This window comes from Bacillus rossius, chromosome 13, assembly GCF_032445375.1.
Source record: "Bacillus rossius redtenbacheri isolate Brsri chromosome 13, Brsri_v3, whole genome shotgun sequence".
Classification (NCBI taxonomy): domain Eukaryota; kingdom Metazoa; phylum Arthropoda; class Insecta; order Phasmatodea; family Bacillidae; genus Bacillus; species Bacillus rossius.
Window position 1 is genome coordinate 46,527,324 of NC_086340.1, and position 22,193 is coordinate 46,549,516.

Sequence of the window (22,193 nt, forward strand, 5' to 3'; positions counted from 1 at the left end):
AAACACTTATTTAAATTTATTTTAAATGGATCATATTATAGTGTATCTGAATATATGAATATGGCATAATTATGTTAAATTGTTGTGTATCTTCCATTGTAATATAATAGTAGATGTATGTATATGTAATATTTGTACCAAGTACATTTTTTTAATATTTATGTGTGTATACTTTTTTTTTACACAGATGTGATGAGTTATACAGCATGTATTTTTGCTCTTTTATAACAATAAAAAGAAAATGAAGAATGAAAAAAATATCTGGTATAGATGAATAAACTTCTATTCAGTATAATTTACTTGTATAGTTTCTGTCGTGACGATACAAAAAGTATTATGATTCACAAAGTAATCACTAACTTATGACAAACCGTGCATCATTTGATTTATTTTCAGGAAAATGCACTACGTGCCTCCTTTATAAAATATCACAAGTTTATAAAGCAAAACGAGTGGAAAACAGCACGAACCCTTAAAAAGATATCAGAGGATCTGGCAATGAAAGACAAGAAAAATGAAGAAATAGAAAGCATGAAGGTAATCTAACAGAAAAGTATTCAAATTTAGTTTATTATTAAGCTAAACATGATTAACCTACTCAAATGTGGAATATCCTTGTGTGTGTGTGTGTGTGTGTAAATAAATATGTCACGAGTAATGCTAAAAAAAAATAAAAAAAATAAGCCTACTTTTATCCGGGTTAACTTAGTATAATCCAAGTTTGTAGGGTAAAGGCTGAATAATCACTAAAATAAATTTGAATCTAGCGATTACTTCTGTAACCTAGGTCTACCCAATGCTGGCTGGATAATGTTAGGTACCTATTGCGTTGTTTTTGAGCATATTAGGTTAGTTAGTTAAGGTATCAATTAAACATACGTTAAAATAATTAGGTTTTTCTAACAAAACCCAGTCAGCTTTGGTTAGACCTAGGTGTACACAGGTAAATGCTGAATTCAAAATTTATTCCAGTTATTATTCGACTTTACCCAACAAACTTAGTGAATGCTAAGTTAACCCGAGTAAACCTACGTTTACTTTTTCTACCATTGACCCTTGCAATGACCTTATATTTATGGGTGTAATACTATATTATATGCCTTAGTGCAGGAGTTATAAGAGGCTGTCTTGTTTACTGCGTCATAACCCTCGCACCACACCAGTCGAGCGCTGTAGCTGTTCCTTGTGAACAATGTCTCGTCTCAACTGCCCTGCAACCACCCTGGCCCGGCCAGACAGACACTGCAGGCACTAACAGCCGTGGCAGGTTCCTAACTGATGTCCCTCACGGCCTCGCTGGTCCTGGACCATGCTTCTACGGGGCATGGTGTTTGGAAGAGGGGCCTCCCGGAAGGATGGGGCATAGTGTTGACAAGGCCGTTTGTCGACTCCGATTTTAAATGTCAGGGCCTCTTTTTAGGCGTGTGTTAGGTATACTATAATTAATCCCATGTTTTTCAATTGCTTTCTGCAGGCTAACGCCAGATTTGATGTCAGAGAGGGCATTTTTTTTATATGTAACTGCCTCGAACGATAGGTTTGTATTTCTATTGCATATTTGAACAGCAACTCTGAAACAAGAAAGACATGTTAGTTATGCATATAACATAACTAGAGAATGGATAATAGTTTTATATAGTATTGTAATGGCCAATTAGATTTCTTTATTAAATCTTGCAGTTGTGGGGTGAATAGAAACCCCAGAATTGTTATGTTTCTGTTCACCTAACAAACTTTAAAAACCTGACCTGAAAATTTTGAAAATTCTCATATAGACCAGGGTCGATAATTTTGAAAATGGTAAAAAGAGAAAAAAAATTATAGTAGGATGAAACCCGTTAAAAAAGGACGAGAATATAACAAAAATGAAAGGAAAAATAATTTACGGGCGATTTGAGGTCAGGAAGTGGAAGGGGGTGAGTTTTTAAGGGTAAAAAACTGTGTATCTCGATTTCCGGCAAAACTACAATTCCTATGGAAAAAAATTAAATGACAAAGTTGTAGGTAATAAAGATACCTACAACCTTTATAATTACACTTTTTTCACATAACCTCAAAATTTATGTGAAAAATTCAAATAATCAAGTTTTTGGTTTTTTATTTTTATCTTATGCAAATAAAAATTTTTTCACAAAATTTGGTGAAAACTTACCTTTTTATGTCCTAAAGACACTGTAATTTTTTTGATTTGAAATATTTATGTTTTCACCTTATTTTGACTTAATATCGAAAAACACCCTAATTTTCAATCGAAAATTCTCGCGTCAAAATATCAGCTTTTTAAAAAAAGTCGGGGAGTTTTTTGTTCGTTGAAATCTCTTCTTTCTGATAATGTAAAATAATATATACATTACTATGGTAAGTGTTCTCAGAAAATGCAAAGAAAAGAAAAAAACTCGAATCCAAATTTTTTTTTTTTAACTATGTACAATTTTGAGCTATTTAGTAAAATTTACACTTTAATTACTTGAAAAACATAAGATTCTATGTTACATTGATAAACAAAAAAAATACAAATCGAAATATACTACTATAATCAGGGCCGCAACTAGGGGGAAGGGGGGGGGGGGGTGCATGCGGGGCATACGCCCCGGGCGCAAAGCTGTGGGGGCGCCGAAATCGCTTGCATTGTAATTCCTACTAGTGGGTTCATGCATGGAAGTTACAGTAGCACAGAAACTGTTATATGTAGGTACCGAAAATGCTTAAATAGCACCATTTTTCCGTGGGAGGGCCCCCAGACCCCCCGCTTTATTGGTGTGGTATGTGCAAAAAAAGAGGGGGGGGGGGGGGATTGCATGAATCCATTCATGCCCCGGGTGCCAGAGACTCTAGTTGCTACCCTGACTATAATTAACAACCAAATAAATTAATATTTAATAAGACATCTACAATATTTTGAGAAAGTTGTAGGATATTCTTGAAATTATGTGCATAGATGCCTATTTATATTTATATTGATCTTTTGGTCCTTTTGAATCAATTAACTTCAAATAATCATGACATTTATTTTCTCAAACCAGGTTCTGGAAATGTAAAGATCTATTTTTCACGTCTAATAGTTTCAAATATGAATCCTTCAAAAATATTGTTGCATTTCTGCATTGTTTTTCTGGTTGCGATACAACATCTGGATTTGCCGGAAAAGGAAAGAAGAGTATTGTAAATTCATTATTAGACGATAAAAATGTGTCAAATTTGGCCAATATTTTTTATAAAAAAGATGCAAACAAAAAAGATATCGAAAAAAATGGATTACAATTAATCAAATCTATTTATAAATGTAAAATGATAAAATAACAATGAATCAATTAAGATTTCAAAAATATCATTTGGCAAATAATTAATCATCTTTCATATTGGCAAATTTCCCACCCACAGAAGTTGCAGCAGAACAACATTGTTACAGGGCATATTATCAACTTCAAACTTGGCTAGGTAACGAACTGACAGCAACAGATTGGGGCTGGAAGCAACATCAACGTGGGATTATGCCCAAATTTACAGAGAAGGAGTTAATTCTGGAAATATTGCTCAAAACTATTTGCTGCAGCTGTGAAATTGGATGTAACAGTTTAAAATGTGGCTGCCGAAAAAAATGGCTTAAAATGCACAAATTTATGCTCAAATTGTCATGGTTCTGAAAAATGCACCAATGTGGAAGAAAAAACCTACGAGAAAGTTAGTGATTCAGATGAAATTGTGGATGAAGGACCAATTCAGACTAAAAATAATATTGGATACGAAGACGGTGATGGTCTTGAAGATTTCGAAGATCTACTAGAATCGGGAAGTTGTCGAATCTAACGATGAAGAAATGCCACCGAAGAGACAAAAAGTAATGGATAAGTGATTAGGGTTCAAGATAAGATTTATAAATAAGAAGATTAATGCATTTTAAAATATTATTATGAATAATAATAATCAGTATAAAGTATCTAAATTCAATATTACGATTTACATTTCTATTCATATATTATGAGATTTTCTATGACAAATGTAATTAGAATTTAATAAATCAACTTTTGACTGAAAAAAATTGCTGCAATCACATTTTTTAATTGAAATCCCCCCTTTAAATCCTATCTTTAATATTTAGAACAACTATTTTCGCATGTTTCTTGCAATCTTTATGATTTATGGATTTGTAATTTTTTTTTTTATCAATATAACATAGAATCTTAAGTTTTTCAAGTAATTGAAGTGTAAATTTTACTAAATAGCTCAAAATTACATAGTGATTAAAAAAAAATTCGGATTTAAGTTTTTTTTCTTTTCTTTGCATTTTCTGAGAACATTTACCATAGTAAAGTATATATTTTTTTACATTATCATAAAGAAGAGATTTCAACGAACAAAAAACTCCCCGACTTTTTTTAAAAAGCTGATATTTTGACGCGAGAATTTTCGATTGAAAATTAGGTTTTTTTTTTATATTAAGTCAAAATAAGGTGAAAAACATAAATATTTCAAATCAAAAAAATTATAGTGTCTTTACGACATAAAAAGATAAGTTTTCACCCAAATTTCTGAAAAAAAAAATTTTTTTGCATAAGATAAAAATAAAAAACCAAAAACTTGATTATTTGAATTTTTCACATATATTTTGAGGTTATGTGAAAAAAGTGTAATTACAAAAGATGTAGGTCTCTTTATTACCTACAACTTTGTGATTTAATTTTTTTCCATAGGACTTGTTGTTTTGCCGGAAATTGAGATACACCATTTTTACGCTTAAAAACTCACCCCCTTTCACTTCCCGACCTCAGATCGCCCGTAAATTATTTTTCCTTTCATTTTTGTTATATTCTCGTCCTTTTTTAACGGGTTTCATCCTACTATTATTTTTTTTGGTTTCAAAAATTATTGACCTTGGTCTAATAGCTGATTTAGTTAAACGTAAAACAAATACCAACTGTTTTATATTTACAATGCCGATAACTATCACATATGTCATATAGAATAGACACTAGGATAAACGTCAACCTACAGTGCTGCCAAACAAACAAAACATTGACGTCGTCCGGCCGACGACCACCCCAGAGTCCGACCTGCACCCGCCAGTATACGCTCCCGCTAACGGAACACACCCCTGGCCATGGCCCACCCGAGTCAGGCGAGCCGAACAGCGATTAAAGGCAAACCCGCGAAAACCTGAGTAGACAAGAGAAGAACCGTACCCATTCCTCCTGGAACATTAAATTAGGATTTTAGCGACAATAAAGTCTCTTCCAGACACACCCATTTAGAGTCTAGCGTAATGAGGTCAAACCTGGCGTAAGAGAGGCCGAGCCTCCCTCGGACGCCATGCCAGTTCGGCAGTTCAGCACAGCTCACGGACCGGGGCGGACCTACGTCCCACGGAGGGGCAACAGCCTTTGTCTTCATCGAAAGTAACGTCCGGTAAATATAGTCACTAATTAACAGAACCCCTTTTTTTTACGTAACCTCTCCGTGAGTACCCGGTCCCCCTTTTCGGTCCAGGACCTAGTCCGACCGCATCAGTTTAAAGACACCCCGCACCACACTTGGTCAGCGGGGTTGATCTTCAGTATACGGCACGGACCGCCTCCCGCAACTCACAGAACTTTACTTAAGGTTATGCGCACGGCGCTGACCACAAACCCGCAAGGGAGCTTGGACAAACTTAATTGCGGTGCGTGTTTCACCACAGTGGGCACAACACCCGCGCAGAGACATTCGTATACGGGATTGGCCGTCTCCAACCGTCCACCCCTTAATTCAGTGTATTTTGTTTCCCGGATTTTGTATTACTAACTTACGTTACCCGAGTAACGAGTGCCACGTAACTTGTGCGCGCCCCCTTAATTCAGTGTATTTTTGTGTCCCGTATTTTGTATTACTAACTTACGTTACCCGAGTAAAGAGTGCCACGTAACTTGTGCGCGCCCCCTTAATTCAGTGTATTTTTGTGTCCCGTATTTTGTATTACTAACTTACGTTACCCGAGTAACGAGTGCCACGTAACTTGTGCGCATCCCCTTAATTCAGTGTACTTTTGTGTCCCGCCTTTGTGTTACGAAATTACGTTACCCGCGTAACCAGTGAGACGTATGAGACGTAACAGCGTCCGAGGCTCACGTAACGCGGAACACGAACAATACGGCGCCACGGAATAACGAGTAAACCCCCCCCCGGGGACCTCTGTAGAGTGTTGTATTGTGTACGACTCGCTCCTATGAATAAAAGGTACGACACCGCCACCTCAACTCCACGTCTCTTATTTAAACACCATCTCACGCAACACCGCCGCCGGCCCTAGTGGGCCACGCAGGGGCACATACATCCACGACCCCAAATTCACGACTAGAAACGAGCTAGTCTGGCGCCCACCCGGACAACACAGATCAAGAACCGCCTTTTCCCACTAGGAGCCACACCGGGACTCGAGCCCGAGACCCCGGACGACGGCAACATAATTTCGTTGTTGGTCAAAAGTGTTGCCAACAAAAAAAAAGCAATAATAGTTAAAAATTATTTCCAGTATAAACTCATATAATTCAAAGTAATATATGTGTATGAAGTTTTATTTCTATTCACCCTGTTTTACGGTATGAATTGTTCTATTGAGTAATGATCTACTAGAATAAAGTGCTCTTCCTGCATCACCATGAGTATATGTCTGGAGTGTGCTCCTGTATAGGGACCCAGGCACGTGGGACATTTGAGAGTTCACCGACGACCACCGTTCAATAAGTAAGAGTGTGCCTGTCGCTCGGAGCGAGCTGGCATCGCCGAGGGACCGAGCCTAGCAGCGACGCGGGCCATGTCGAGACCCAGGGACGGTGTCGCCAGTCGGGTCTAGTGCCTACACACACGTGGTTGCGCCTGGTTCATCACCTGAGTCTCCCTAGACATCACACTAGCGTCTCATTCATCCCTCAATCTGTACTGCCCAAATCCCGCTGCAAAAAGAAAGCATCAATCGGCAACAAGAAATTCAAGTTGCGAGCGTGAGCGTTTTTATTGTTTGTTTCACCCGACTCTACCACAGCTAGTTGGTTACTCCGGCTGTTTAATGGTCAATTTTTCCTGTTTTTCGTATGTAAAACGTTATTATTAGGTTCGTTATGTGTAAAATTATAACATAGTTTGACGTTTAATAGGCTTTTTCTTAGGACCTCCCTTTTACTGGATGTTCATGCCGGATGAGCCAGCACGGAGCCAGCACGGAGCTGGAGGGTTGCTTGTGTGTTGGAGGTGACCATCAGCAAGCTGGAGGAGACCCGGGAGCTCATGGAGCAGCGCGTGAAGGACTACCACATCTACGAGGACTTCCTGAACAAGGTGGTGGCCCACACTCAGCCTCACGCCAAGGACACGTCCTCCGGCAGTCACCAGTCCATGGTCGTCCCTCGCCTCGAATCAATCAACGATGTCATCCACCGATACGAGACCTTCATAGCGGCCCGGGACGACTTGCTGGAGCGCCAGAGACACGCCATGGAGTCCTTAGAGCGCGAGAGGAAAGCCATGGCTCAGCTCGAACAGGCAAGTCTCAACTGTTCTCGACTTACTGTGTCCCATGTATCAAGCTTTTTAAACTACGGCCAGAAGAGAAAATTTCGCAGTATGTCACAATGTGATTTTAAAAATTAATTTATGTCTATTTGTGAAAATTTTATTTTACTTATCAAGTGCATTCTCTATTACTGTCTCAGTATTATATTATTCGGAAAACTAGTGGTCTGTAATGCATTCGTGCAGCAATGCTGTACATCAGTTAGAAAACTGTCTGTGATTTATAGCTAGCTGAAATACTATATCATCACTCAGAATCGAAAATTAAATGTTATTGGGAGAAATAGGCAGTATCATACAAGCGTAAAAATTATTAAAAATGTGAAAGTTAGCACTCACTTGTTTATGTAATACAATTTACTTTTAAATTATGATACATCAAATGTCTACTCTTCCTTTCGAATGTATGTACACAAAATGTTCCATAACTCAGCGTCAAGCTGAGATCAGTTAATAGGTCCATTAATCATGGTTCTGAATGAAAAATCCAAAATTGTAAGTGTCATATGAGTTACGAGTTATAGGCATTTTTTCAGAATTTAAATCTCCCCTCGGCACCAAAATATTACATACTTGGATAAAATGTTTTGCTACACAACTGTAAAAAAAACAATATTGATAACTGCTCTATACTGAGAGCTAAGATGTTACACATCAAAATTCATGGTACTCTTTCGGGTGAAAAAAAAGTTAATATAGTTGGTCATAATGTTGAGGTTAATATCATGTCAAGCATAGCATAAAAAGCACGTGGAGCACCACCATTCTACACAAGAGGTATGCTACCAGTACATGACAGAGTACGCGAAATGTTACGGTTTAGGTTGTAAGGCAAGATGTAAAGCCAAACAAAAGAAATATTTGAAAAAGAAGACCAAAGAATGTATTTGGTTTACATTTCCCACAAAATTAATTTCTGGTTGGCGAACACGACAAAAATATTAATGCAAAAACTTTACACGAATATTTGGACACAAAATTTGTCACAAAACACTAAATGCAATGCTTACGTAGTGATATATTGGTGGAAATTATCCTTGAAAATGAAACTAATGAATGAAAATGCATCAGCCAACTTCTGGGCTGAAGCCAGCCTTAACCACATACAGCCAGCGACAAGGCTGAACTCGGAGGCACGAAGCAGCGTCTCTACACCACTGGCTGAAACTCGACACTTTCTCTCCACTCTCGTTTTAAGCTAGCCACGTCCAAATAAGAAGACTCAATAACGTCTAGTTGATCATGAGGAGAGCTAAGCGTCACGGTGACTGCCGCAGGAGAAGATCCAGACGCTGATCGGCCTGAACAACGAGTTGGCAACACTGCACGTGCGGTACGACCAGGCGCTCGCCAACACGGTCTCGTGGGAGGGAGCTCTGGCGCGCATCACGCAGACCGGCTCCGAGAAGATCTCCGAGCTCGGCCAGGTGGGTCGCACTCGCCTCGCACCCCGGGGGACACGTACAGTCACTCCCGATGTGACCCATCACACCAACTCCCCACCCTGCCATGTGACACATCACACCCCAACTCCCAGCCCACCATGTGACACATCACACCCCAACTCCCACCCTGCAATGTGACCCGTCACCCCAACTCCCAGCCCACTCAAGCAGTGTTTTCAAACCTCCCGCCACAGTGAATGCCATGTGGTTTGACAAACAACGTGCCAGCCAAGTAGTCAGTGCCACATAGGGGGCGTACATTAATTACGTGAGGCATTTAGGGGGGGAGGGGGTTCAGCAGAATCTCGCCCACTCTCACGTGGTGGAGGTTGGGGGGGGGGAAGAGTCTCTGCAAATATCACGTAATTTTATTTTCCTCAAGAACAGTGTAAAATTGCGAGAAAACTGGGTTAAATTAAGTAAAACATGTTTCTCCGCTAAAATACGGCTAAATCCCACACAATAACATTCATCGCGGTTATGCAAACGCCACAAAGTCACTCTTGAAACCACACACGAGTCCCCGTGGACTGAATTAGAATGAATATTGTTTTACATATTTTAGTATTTCCTATTCAAGTAATTTTATTGTTCAATTTTCTCACTGTGATTCCAGACTACGTTCTCTCTTAAATACTAGTCTTAAATAAAAATAATCAAGCAAGTTATCATTATTATTTTTTTAAAATAAATCCAACGCAATCAAGCAGAGATTATCGCATTTACACTAAAATTACACATTTTGAAAAATCTCACGTGTGATTAGGGGTGGTCACCAGGGGGGACGGGGGAGGTATAGTCACAATGGTCTCGCGTAGTAAACGGACGGCCGCACACCCCTAACGACGTGACTGTGATGATGGGCAGGTGCGAGCGGCCACGTGGAGCATGTACCAGGAGGTGTGCCGGCAGCGAGGCGAGCCCGTCTCGGTCGCCGAGAGCAACGCAGAGGCCCAGCTCGCGGCCATCAAGGAGTTCCTGCAGCTCACCGAGCAGATCGTGGCTCTGTGTGCCCACAAGCACCAGCGCCAGCTGGCTACCTGACCACACACCGCACTACCCCGTCTCCATCATGTGAGAGATCAACATGTAACTCGTCATGACTTTTATTATAAAATTCAACATGTTGCAACATACATTAACTCTTACTGTTCTTCATCATCACTATCGGAATCAAAATTACTTTCTACTTCTACTTCCTCAGCAAAGAGTTCGCAGAAGACCTCATATTCTTCCAGTGAGACGCCAGCAACCTTTTCGGCAAAGTCCTTGTCGCTTGTATCTGTTATGTTGCTGAGGGACGGGTTATTCGTGGCCACTGAAGGATCCACTTTGGGATTTGGTGCCGTAAACCTGCCGCACCTCTCCAAGAAGACATGCCTCGTCCTAATGGTATTTAGTGACTGATTCAATGCCATTGATTTAGCAATCTTAACATTTTCCATTTTCATTTCGGTCAGCATGTAAACTATCTTATTTTGTAAGGCAGACCAGTTTTCAGTCATGACCCCAGGACAGTTCTGCAACAGGTTACAGAGATTTTTCCTGGAACCACACAAATCTTTAAAAAACGGTATCCTCCTTGCGATCTGTTTGGTCGGGATCAGCAAGAAGTCCACGTGGCACACCAGCAGACGCCTGAAGTTGTCTTCCCCGAGCTGACACTGCCTCCACTGCTCGATGCTCCTCGAGAACTGCGAAGGACTGACGGTCAGGAAGCTGGGGTTCGCCGCGAGCAAGGCCAGGCCGTCCTTGCAGCTCACTCCGTTCTCCGCCATGCAGGAGAAGAAGCCCCTGAGCTGCTCGGGCGGCGCTTGAGCCAGCACCGGGGAGCGCTCGGCAGCCTTCAGGACGCTGTCCGGCGCCAGCCCCGCGTCCGTGGCGACGTGACGCGGGCACGGCCGGAGACGCAGCACGGAGCGTCCGCAGTGCCGCCACATGCTGCCTGCAATCACCACACGCATCGTCAGGGATGCGACTCCTCGTGAAACACTACGGGCCGGTTGCACCAATAACTGTTCGGATCCTAGATCGTAAGATCTTTGTTTCAGTGTGATCTCAAGTCGAATCTGAGATCCAGTGTATATGTGTTGCACCAAAGTGAACTTACGAGTTCAGACATTCGATCTCACGATCTAGGTTTAGGTTGGTAAAGATTGATTGTAAAATGAAAGCAAGTTTTCTATTGGCTACTGATTTCCATCTAGTCACAGAGAATTTGCTTTAGCATGTTTGAAGTTCTTGCTGTAAATGTTGGCATCGTGATATTTACATACAATCCTATTTGTTTATTGATTACAAACTTGTGGTCGGTTGTGAGTTGACTGGGGTACACGCGGGTACACATGACGATGGAAAAGAAAATCTCAGTACCTAAAAAAGGTTTTTTTCTCTGAAAAAGAAAAAATCATCCTTGTCGATTTGGTGCTAGAAAGACTGGATATTTTAGAGTGTAAGAGAACTGATGGCGTGTTTTGTAAGCAGAAGGAAGAATATTGGCAAGAATTGGCATCATATTTTAAATAACATTATGATGGCAATTACCGTACTTCAGGCATACCTAAAAATATATCGGCCTCTATTTCCTGTAAACTATTGTAGCCCATCAAAATATAAATTGTAAACAAACCAGTATCTATGCGAACACGACTACAAAACACAACAAACCAACGAAAAATACACAAGATCTCGGATCCAACTGCTCTGAACCATCAATTTCGGTGGTTCAAACAGAGGTTCACCTCAATCCTCTGTCAGAAGATGAACTCGAATGGTGCAATCCGTTTGTGTGTAGATCCTGGTTCATTACCTCGCATGATCTCGGATCGACCAGCGATCTTCAATGGTGCAACCGGCCCTACGTGTGTTCTGTGAATGAGTTGCCTTGGTATTATTGTGACCATTCTGTTTGGCCATGATGGTGCACATTTGAGATGACGTGTTTGTGTTCAGAACAAATTTGAGAATTTAGAAATGCCAGGTAAAATTAATTTACCTATATTTTCTGAAAGAAACTCAAACCATTTCTTAAAGTAGCCATTGGCATTGCAGTTAAACCTAAATATTTTCAGTTCTGCAATAAATTAAATTCTCTTTATTTGTACAACCCAAAAACATTAAAAATGTAACTTTGGCAGCTAATTATGCAAAAAGTATGTGCTGTATATATTTTTCATTTCGTGAAAGTTAAACAATTGAAAAAGTCTAGAAAGTTTATCTATAATTACTGTAAATATAAAATCTGGACCTGAAATGGGAGGCACCCCTTTAATATTCGCAAAATACACACACACACACAACTGAAGTTAATGAGTCCTCAAAAAAGGTAGAAATTATGTATGTCTTATGGTGTACTAAGGTAGGAATAGCTCTTCACTCTCCAAAAATGGGCAAACAAAATGCTTGTATACAAAAAAAATATCAGAAACAATATTCCCCATCTCCTATTATTAACATTTTTAAAAAAAAAAAGTTTTCATTTTCATTATCACATAGATAATGAAACATTGAGAATTTTACCATTTTGAAAGTCAGGTTAAGTTAATCAGAAGCCAAAATGAATAAAAAATATTCCCCTTGTAGTCATCTCTACATCTCTAGCCCCCTATCACAATCAGGGTATCCCGAATGGTAGGCCTTACAGACTGCTCACCAGACTGAGACCTCGCCTGCTGCTGCAGTTGGCTTCGGGGGGGGGGGGGGGGGGGGGGGGTAGCGACAGCATGTCTCCTCAGACTCTACAGTATAACTGGAAACACTGAGTTAACACTGACATATTTCCTTGCTCGCCCTCTGCAAGTTTTGTGATGCCATCCATTTCCTCTGCCGATAGTGCGATACAACTACCACTGCCGTCACCGTCAATACCACCCAATTGAACTATTACTTCCAATCATCTCCCACAGAAATGAAAATATCTTCACAGAGACATTTCACATCTCCCAGATTACACGGAACATTTCTGGACGCGACATGCCTTCCACTCTGGCCCAGATGGTCTAGTGGTCGGTCAGGACGGGACGATGAGGGCGCAGCCGAGTGCTGCCAACACGACCACGCTGGACCGGTGACCTGTCCGCAGAGCACTGATCGCTGATCTCACCGCGGCCCGTGGTTTCCAAATGCCGGTCGTGAAGCTAATGTTCTCCTTCTGAAGCCACGGCTGTGTTTCATTTTTTTTTAACATGTTTCTATTAACTCCATTTATTGTATGTCAGTCTGTTTTGTACAAATACAGTACACTCCCGATTATCCACGAAATTAAGTGGCAGAGCCACCGCGGATAGTGAAAATTGCGGATAATCCGCAAAAGTTCCAAAAATGGAAAACAAAAAAGGAAACATTAATTTTAACTTAAAAATCTAAACATTTATGTACAGTAAAAGTTACAATTAACAGTAAAAAAAATTTAAATGATGCTAAAATTGTATTTTACTGAATAATTAACATACAATACAATTCAGTAATGTAAACATGAAAGTGCTCAACCATACGACTAGAAACAAAGTGTGACAGAGACAAAAATAGCACCGCATGCCAGCCTACTGTTTGAGTTCCGAGAAGGCCTGTGGCATTCTACTGTATACTGCACATAATACACTCGTCAGTAGAGTTCAAATTTGCTCACTTGTAATAAAATACAGATTTACATATGTGCTTTATTTTTCGTAGCATGCGCAGATCATCCGCACTGCGGATAAGAGGGAGTTTACTGTATTGCAATCGATTTTAAACTAACTTCCCTTTGAGCTTGAAACTTTGAACATAGCTCAGAACTAGACGACAATGCAATATTAACTGACTTTCTTGTCTTCCCGTTTGTTTGTTTGTTCAGTACAATTTTTTTGTTTTTGTTTGGCAATGCCCCTGGAATCGTGGCTTTAGCAGAACAGCGTCAGCGTTGTGGGATGCATAACGCAGCGCTACAGGTGGTGCCTACATCACCGACTGCTCCAGCCTTTAGTTTTAACCAGGACGGAGGTTGGAATAACTTCATAAACATGATGTAACATTTACCCTAAATCTTTTGAAAATTCTTCAGCTGTTATTTGATGCTCGTTACAAATTCATTAACACATTTAACCCTAAATTTCACAGCCTGAGAAAATACAATTTTTTTTTATGTTACGACTTTTTTAAAAAGTAAAAAAAAAATCTAAGTTTTTTAATTAATTTTTTGTAAATTACTTCTTGGTATATAATTTAAAGGAAAATTAAAACAAAGGGAAAAATGCATACAGGTCCTTTTAAATAATTTATAATTTACTTTAGAAGAAAAATCAGCCTTTAATTTTCCCAAACACTAATATATGCATTTTTGAAGTTATACTTCTTTAGGCACGTTATGAAAAAATGATGAGAGTGAAATTTTAAGATGTGCGCACATCACTAACACAAAATTAACAGGTTGAAGCTGCTAAACCGCTCATTAAGTCTTGAAAAAAAGCTACCAACAAAATAGAAATAGAACCTCTATTAGTTGCGCATGTTGGCATGCTCGTCGCCTCTGATCACTGTTTAAATATTTATAATATTTATCCACATGTTTCTAGTTTCTACATTCACAACACGGGTTTTAGTTTCATACAAGTGCGAATTATATATGTGCTAATAAATTATATTCAGTAGTGATTTAAATTGAATATTTTGATTAATATTATTTACTATTCGTAAATATTAGTAAAAAAAATTGTGCTTATATATTTTTTCAACTGCTCCAATATAATTGAGGTTAACTATCCGTATGTATTATTTATTGATATAAATTAAAATATTATTTAATATAATTAATACTAAATATTATTAAATTATTAATTTAAATATTTATTATTGGTTATTTAATATTTAAAAAAAAATTAAAAAATAAATTTAATAAAACATTTAATAAAAAAATTGTGATGAAAATAAAAATTGAACATTAAATTAAAATATTAATTTTTAATATTTATTATTAAATTTAATAAATTATAAATATTTATAAAAATAAATTAACAATTTTGATGAAAACTTTTTGATAAAAATGAATAGTAAATATTAAATTAAGAAAATAATAAATATTTAAAAATGAATAAACTTAAATTAAATTTTTGAATTTATTATTAAATTTATTTATTTTCTTTTAAAATATTAAATAACCAATAATAAATATTTAAAATTAAGAATCTTATAATATTTAGTACAAATTATGTAATGTATATTTATTATTCTATAAATTTTATTTATTTAATTTTTCAAATTTAAACTGAACTTTATTGACTGTGACTATCTTTTTCCAGCCCTTTTATTATTTTATTGTAATTAATTATTTGCATGCAATTAAAAACTATTTTTTAATGATGCCAAAGAAGTATAACTTCTCACGCGCGTACATATGTACACGCACCCATTATCCAAACTGAGCCAGCGAGACAGGGTTTGATGCACTCTCTTCAGCCAGAAACTCACAAAGGTCTTTGTGGAAAAGACATTGTTTATGGACTAACACACTGAAATGATTAAATTAAAAAGATTAATATACCATGTTTTTAAAATGAACATAAGAACAAATCCAACGGCAGCCACGTAAACCAGCCTGAGTCTGACAACAAAACGAAATCAAAAATACAAGTTGGGATGAGGAACATCTCATCTCTTAAAACAGTTTCAAAACCAGCTTTCAAAAAAACAAAAGCATTATTTGTAACCCGTTTTGACCCATCAGTTGAAGAAAAAGAAGTTGTTGATTATATAACCAGTGATCTTAATCTATCACAACTGAAAGTCGTTAAACTATGATCCAAATATGACACCTATGCATCTTTCCATGTATCAGTATTAGAAGAAGACTTTGACATGATACACAATACAGTTTTCTGGCCGAGCGGTTGCCTTATCAGCCCATTTTGTGGTAAGCTATTCCCGGATCAAATATTCAAGAAAGCTGATAAAAACATCAATAACCATGAAACAACCAACTCTGCATTAAATTCTTCTGTCCAAGATCACATACCGGTGCCTGGAGGAGCACACTGAAACCCGTGTTGTGCATACTGGACTTGTGTGAGTGGGAAATTCTTTACCAAAATGTGAGAGGACTGAGAACTAAATCAATAGAATTTTATAATAATTTAGCTATTAATAATTTTGACATTATTTGCTTAACTGAAACTTGGTTTAATAATAATTGTATTGATTCACATTACTTTGACGATAGATATTTGATTTTTAGAAATGATAGAAACGCAAAATTAACATATAAAAATAGAGGGGGTGGGGTTTTAATTGCTATCAACAAGCAAAAATTCAATTCTGCTTTCTCGATTAAGATAGCTAAGCATCATGAAATTGAATCTATTTGGGTTAAGGTCAAAACTTCACATACCAACTTCTTAATACTTGGCAATATTTATATTCCTCCTGATACTTCTACGGCAACCTACCAGTCCTACTTTGAAGATCTCGAAGAAAAATTTGCAGATTGTTTAGATAACATTATACTTGGTGATTTCAATGTGCCTGGTATACATTGGCTAAATTCTCAGTCTGATAGTATAAATTATAGAAGCTTATCAGCCAAAGTTATGGCTATATGCAATTTCACAACAGGTTTAGGCTTGTCTCAATTCAATTATACTCAGCAGCCCATCCATCTTTTAGATCTTTGTTTCTCTAATTTACAATATTGTCTGGTCAGCAAATCATTAAATCATCTTGTTACGGAAGATATTTATCATCCTGCTATCATAATTAATATCAAAATGGATATATTAACAAGGGATGTTAATACTACGTCTTCTTATCTGGACTACAAAAAAGGTGATTATTTAAGTCTATTTATGCCATTAAAGAACATGACTGGTCTACACTGTACAAATCTGATGATGTTAATCTAATGGTTGATTTTCTCACTACTACTTTGATTAACTACATCAAGAACTACATCCCGAATAAAAAAAATAAAAAAAATCCAGTTACCCGCACTGGTATTCCAAACAACTTATAGAAACATTAAAATCCAAAAAACATTTCCATAAGTTATATAAAAGAAATATGAACCCCTATTACTATGATTTATTTTCTCAATATCGTAGAGAGGCCAAAAGTCTCATTTCTCGGGACAACAATTTTTGGCTACAAAATCTTAACAATAAAGTTTAAAAAAATCCAAAAAAATGTTGGCGCTATGTAAAAATTATGAAAGAAGGATATAGACAGAAATTATCTCTTAAAATCAATGATAACATTACCAATGACCCAGTACTTATTGCTAACAGTTTTGCACATCATTTTTCTAGTATGTATTTATGTAACTCCTACAAATAATTTAAACTACTCAATTTCTGAAAACAGTAAGTGCTCTACTCCTATGACTACCATATCTGAGAGCCTTGTACTTTGGGGAATTAAATCATTGAAATCCACTATGTCAACTGGGCCTGATGGTATTCCAAATTTTATTATAAAAGGATGTGCTGTTATTCTGGCCCCTATACTTAACTTTATTTTCAATACTAGTATAAATAGTGGAATTTACCCCAAAAAATGGAAAATTGCAAAGGTAATACCTGTACATAAGAAAAAGAGTAAACTTAATGTTGCAAACTACAGACCGATATCACTTTTAAATGGATTTGCTTAAGTATTTGACAAAATTATATGTAAGGATCTTGAATTCAATCTTAAAAATAGACTCTCCGACTGTCAACATGGGTTTAGAAAGGGGAAATCTACTACTACTAATTTAATTAGTTTTGTTAACCCAATTTATTCAGAAGTAATAACGCGGGGTCAAGTTGACGCTTGTTACTTTGACTTAGCCAAGGCTTTTGACACGGTTAACCACTGTATTTTACTAACAAAATTATCAAATATAGGATTAAGCGATAAATATCTAAAGTGGCTCAATAGCTATTTATTAGATAGAATCTTTTATGTTTCAATTAATAATATTAAATCTGATCTACATATAGTTAGTTCTGGTGTACCCCAGGGTGGAACATTATCCCCTCTTCTCTTTAACATTTTTATAGACATTACCAATGTATTACAATTCTCTAATTGCCTACTTTTTGCTGATGATCTTAAGATTTACAGAAAAATTTCTCTTCATCTAGACTGTAAACTTCTTCAAAGTGACATCTCATCAGTTTTCGATTGGTGTAAAAGAAATCTTGTTGACCTTAATTATGAGAAAACTACTTCTATAACCTTCTCCAGAAAACATCATATCATTGCTTCTGATTATAAACTTGGTAATCATGTTATCTTTAAGTCAGTTTGTGTTAGAGATTTAGGTGTCTTACTTGATAATAAATTGTACTTTCATAACCATATTGAATCTCTTAGATCGCAATGTAATAATAGATTGTTAGCGTTGATTAAATATATTACTTTCAATGCCACTAATTTAGATTCTATTGTTAGTTTATATTTAGCTTTAGTAAGATCCAAGATTGAGTATGCCTCCGTGGTCTGGAACAATATCACAAAAACAGATAGTGACAAACTAGATAAATTACAAAATAAATTAATCAATATCATTAATCAAAAGACCAACATTACCAACAATTCTAATAGTCTATCCTCTCTCAGATCTTTAGCTCTAAGAAGAGAGCTATTAGATGCCCTTTTTATCTATAACTGTTATACTAATAAAACAAAATGCAATTATATTCTAGATACTTAATACTGGGATTAAAGTACCCACCTATAACAGTCGACAGACACCTTTATTATGCTCCTTAGGCAAATCAAATGATATATTATACAGAATTATATCAAATTTTAATAAACATGGTTGCTATGTCTCTCTATCAAAAAATAATTTAAATATAAAACAATTTTTCTTATCTTAATTTAAATTGAATATGTTTAAGGTTAATGATGATACTATATTTAATTTTTTTTTATAATCAGGTTCTGGATTATCATTTCTGTTGTTATAGAATTATGAAACTTGTTCTTGTTTATCTGTTGGTTGCTTGCTGTGTTGTCTTGTGTATGTGTTATTATAGTATTGTCCTCAATGTTATTCATTTTGTTTCATGTATTTGTTTTGTCTATGTATTTTTTTATGTTTATCGTGCCTACCACCCATGGCCTTATGCCGTTGGTAGGCATGTAACAAATTGATAAATAAATAAATAAATAAATAAATAAATAAAAGTATAAAATAATTTCTCTTAGCCCAAGCAGATTTATAACCCCATACAGAGTGTCCTGAAAATATGTGATTGTGAATATTTAATATCTATGAAAATAATTGTAAGATTTAAAAATAAAAATGTGAGATGCATGCAATAGATATTTGATGCATTAATAGTTTACCTAAATCACTATTATTTTTATTGCATGACATGTACAATTCTGATGGCATAATCCTGTTAGCTTGATTCTGTGGTACATGATTCTTGCTGATTTAATTCAGTATGTTTGGAAGATCCTGTACATTAAAAAAAAATTGTCATATAATACTCAATTACAATTGTACGTCGAATAAAAAGGATTTTTTTCTACCTACATTCATAATTCTTTGTTATTTAGCAATTTATTCTATGTGCAAGATCCTCCGATGTACTAAACTAAAACAGCAAGTATCATGTACCACAGGATAAAGCCAACAGGATCATGCCATCAGGATCAAGCCCTCAGGATCTAGGGATAAACTTGGACATGAAACATGAAACACCAGCCATATCAAACACTGAATATACGACAACTGTAATCAAAGGATTCCCTGGAAAGACTGCAAAATGCAATGTGTCAGCTACTTCAGTGAACAGCACAAATTCCTCACAGGAAATGAACAAAGTTAACAATTCTTACCTCCTATTAGACTCATTCGTTACAACGTGACTCAAAATAGTACGTACTTTAAATGCAATGTAACAAAAACATTTCGTAATTCAATTAATTATTATAATAAAAAAAACAAATATAAAATACAAGCATTAAAAATTACTTACAACTGCTGTACAATTTAAACAAATTTCATTATTACAAAACCTACTATGACTAAAGTTCTCCAAAAAAATTTAAAAAACATAAACTGGTAATCATAAACAATGATGTTGGCGATTGCGTGAATATATGGGTGTTGTAATGTAATGTAAGCTGTACTTAATTGGTTATTTTTTCACAAACTAGTAGGACTTAAGAAACCGTCCTTTCAGGGTTGATTCTTGAACGTCTCAGGTAGGTATATATGGATAACATACATATATCCTATTTATTGCGGGTAAAAAATGAATGGCAGCAGCAAAAATCAATAGTTATTGTAATGTAATTTAAGATATAGAATTTTAATTTTTTCACAAACTAGTAGGAATTATGAAACCATCCCTTGGGAGTAAATTTAGGGACGTGTGTAATGTGTGCAAACAATGCTATCCGATTTTTTCCTTCCGTTTTAAAAAGCTGCGACATCAGATAATTACTTTGCATGTGAATTTGGCAATATGTCAGTGAAATCAAAAGATTTTAGGAATTGAATTCACAGTAGCTACAAATAGCAGAAAAACCATGGGCAAGAGCTTCAGTGACAGGCGGAGGGAAGGGTAGCAGAGGTTCCATCCCGGGAATTAAAAATCCCTCACTATGGTAAATGATTTCGCTTGCAATATCATCGATGTGAAACGAGAATGGAAAACGCAATTCCACAGGCCTAATTTGGATTCCTACAGATCTCCGCCCCTGACTTATTTTAATAAATAGGTAAATATGTATTAAACGGATTAGCGCCAAAAAAAATCGTACAAATATGAAATAACTTTCTTTATATGCTATCTTACGTCCTCTTTTCAGAACCGCCTGCGGAGATAAAAAATTCCAATTACTTTAGGAGATATCGAATTTTTTAATCTTCATTTTTTGGGGATTTTTTTTAAAAAAAAATTTAAAAATCCGAAAATACCTTTATTCTGTGCTCTTAAACTTCCTCTTTTCATTAAACCCGGCTGATATAAGAAATTCCAAATACTTTTGGAGATATCAAATTTTTTAATTTTCATCCTGTGCACTCGTGCGGCGATAACGGTTGCTTGTTTACAAGTATCATTTTTTTTTTTTTGCGATGTTCCCGAACGGAGAAACCTAAGATGCACATAGAGTTCTGCCATTCCCGATTACACCCGAACAATTCACCTTCGGCCAACCTCGGGTTTATTTATTAATATTTCTCTGTTTATTTTATTGTAGCTATACTAACCTAACTAACCATCCAAATGGTTTTAAAGTGTTTTAATGTATCTAACCTATCCGACCACTTTTAATATTTCAATTCATTTTTCCTGCGCAAAAATAAATAAATCCCGAGGTTGGCCGAAGGTGAATATTCGGGTGTAATCGGGAATGGCAGAACTTTATGTGGATCTTAGGACTCTCATGTAAACGAATACATCATGTAAAAAGAAACTTACGTGAGTTTATTCTGTTCATCCTTTTTCCCGGTTTGTTAGGTCAGGTCAGCTACATTATAAATACTTTGAAACTAAACAACCAATAAAATTAATTTTATTATTTTTAATGTCTGTTCAGTTTCAAAGTATTTATAATGTAGCTGACCTGACCTAATCTACCTTTGTCCCATTTTGTTAGGTCAGGTCAGTTACATTATAAATACTTAAAACTATACAACATGTAAAATAAATTGATATTATTTTTAATTTCGGTTTATTTTGAAGTATTTATAATGTAACTAACCTTACATAATGGAAAATTTATGTTATTTAGACATTCACGCGCACACGGCAAAATATAAAATGGCGACGGTCAAATTATTACACACGTCTGGTATAGCAAAATAAGAACGGCCATATCTCCAAAAGTATTTGGAATTTTTTATCTCCGCAGGCGGTTCTGAAAAGAGGACGTAAGATAGCATATAATGAAAGTTATTTCATATTTGTAAGATTTTTTTTGGCGCTAATCCGTACAATACATATTTACCAATAAATATAACTTATTTGAGAGAACTCTGTGTAAATTTTGAATTTCAATAATTTTTGTATCCAACGGATTTAAATTACAAAATAATTCGTATTGAAATTTTGAAACAGCACTATGTTGCAAGTACTTGTTTACCTTATAACATGAAGATCGCCACCATAGAATGCCGTATGAATAGGGTGGAAACTACATTAACAAAAATGAAACACCTTTAGCTTTACTGCGCTTCCTCTAGTCACACTGCTGTGCCTCATTTTCCAGTTTCATTTCTTTGTTTTATTT

At 36.2% G+C, this 22,193-nt stretch overlaps 2 protein-coding genes across 4 annotated transcripts; one reads left to right on the top strand and one right to left on the bottom strand.

Moving 5' to 3' along the window:
• Positions 1–403: 403 nt before the first annotated feature.
• On the top strand, positions 404–10,103 carry LOC134538048 (coiled-coil domain-containing protein 42). Its single transcript, XM_063379022.1, has 4 exons — positions 404–537; positions 7,222–7,512; positions 8,820–8,969; positions 9,855–10,103. The coding sequence occupies exons 1-4, from the start codon at positions 499–501 to the stop codon at positions 10,029–10,031; spliced, it is 657 nt and encodes a 218-aa protein (XP_063235092.1). The 5' UTR covers positions 404–498; the 3' UTR covers positions 10,032–10,103.
• LOC134538516 (transcription termination factor 4, mitochondrial) lies at positions 10,078–22,151 on the bottom strand. 3 transcript variants are annotated; one of them, XM_063379902.1, is made up of 2 exons: positions 22,047–22,151; positions 10,078–10,932 (listed from the first exon to the last, which is right to left on the bottom strand). In XM_063379902.1, the coding sequence occupies exon 2, from the start codon at positions 10,925–10,927 to the stop codon at positions 10,133–10,135; it is 795 nt and encodes a 264-aa protein (XP_063235972.1). In that variant the 5' UTR covers positions 10,928–10,932; positions 22,047–22,151; the 3' UTR covers positions 10,078–10,132. The 3 variants fall into 3 exon arrangements, with proteins under 3 accessions (XP_063235972.1, XP_063235971.1, XP_063235970.1); XM_063379901.1 differs by lacking the exon at positions 22,047–22,151 and adding an exon at positions 21,383–21,986; XM_063379900.1 differs by lacking the exon at positions 22,047–22,151 and adding an exon at positions 20,878–21,357.
• Between the last annotated feature and the right edge of the window lie 42 nt (positions 22,152–22,193).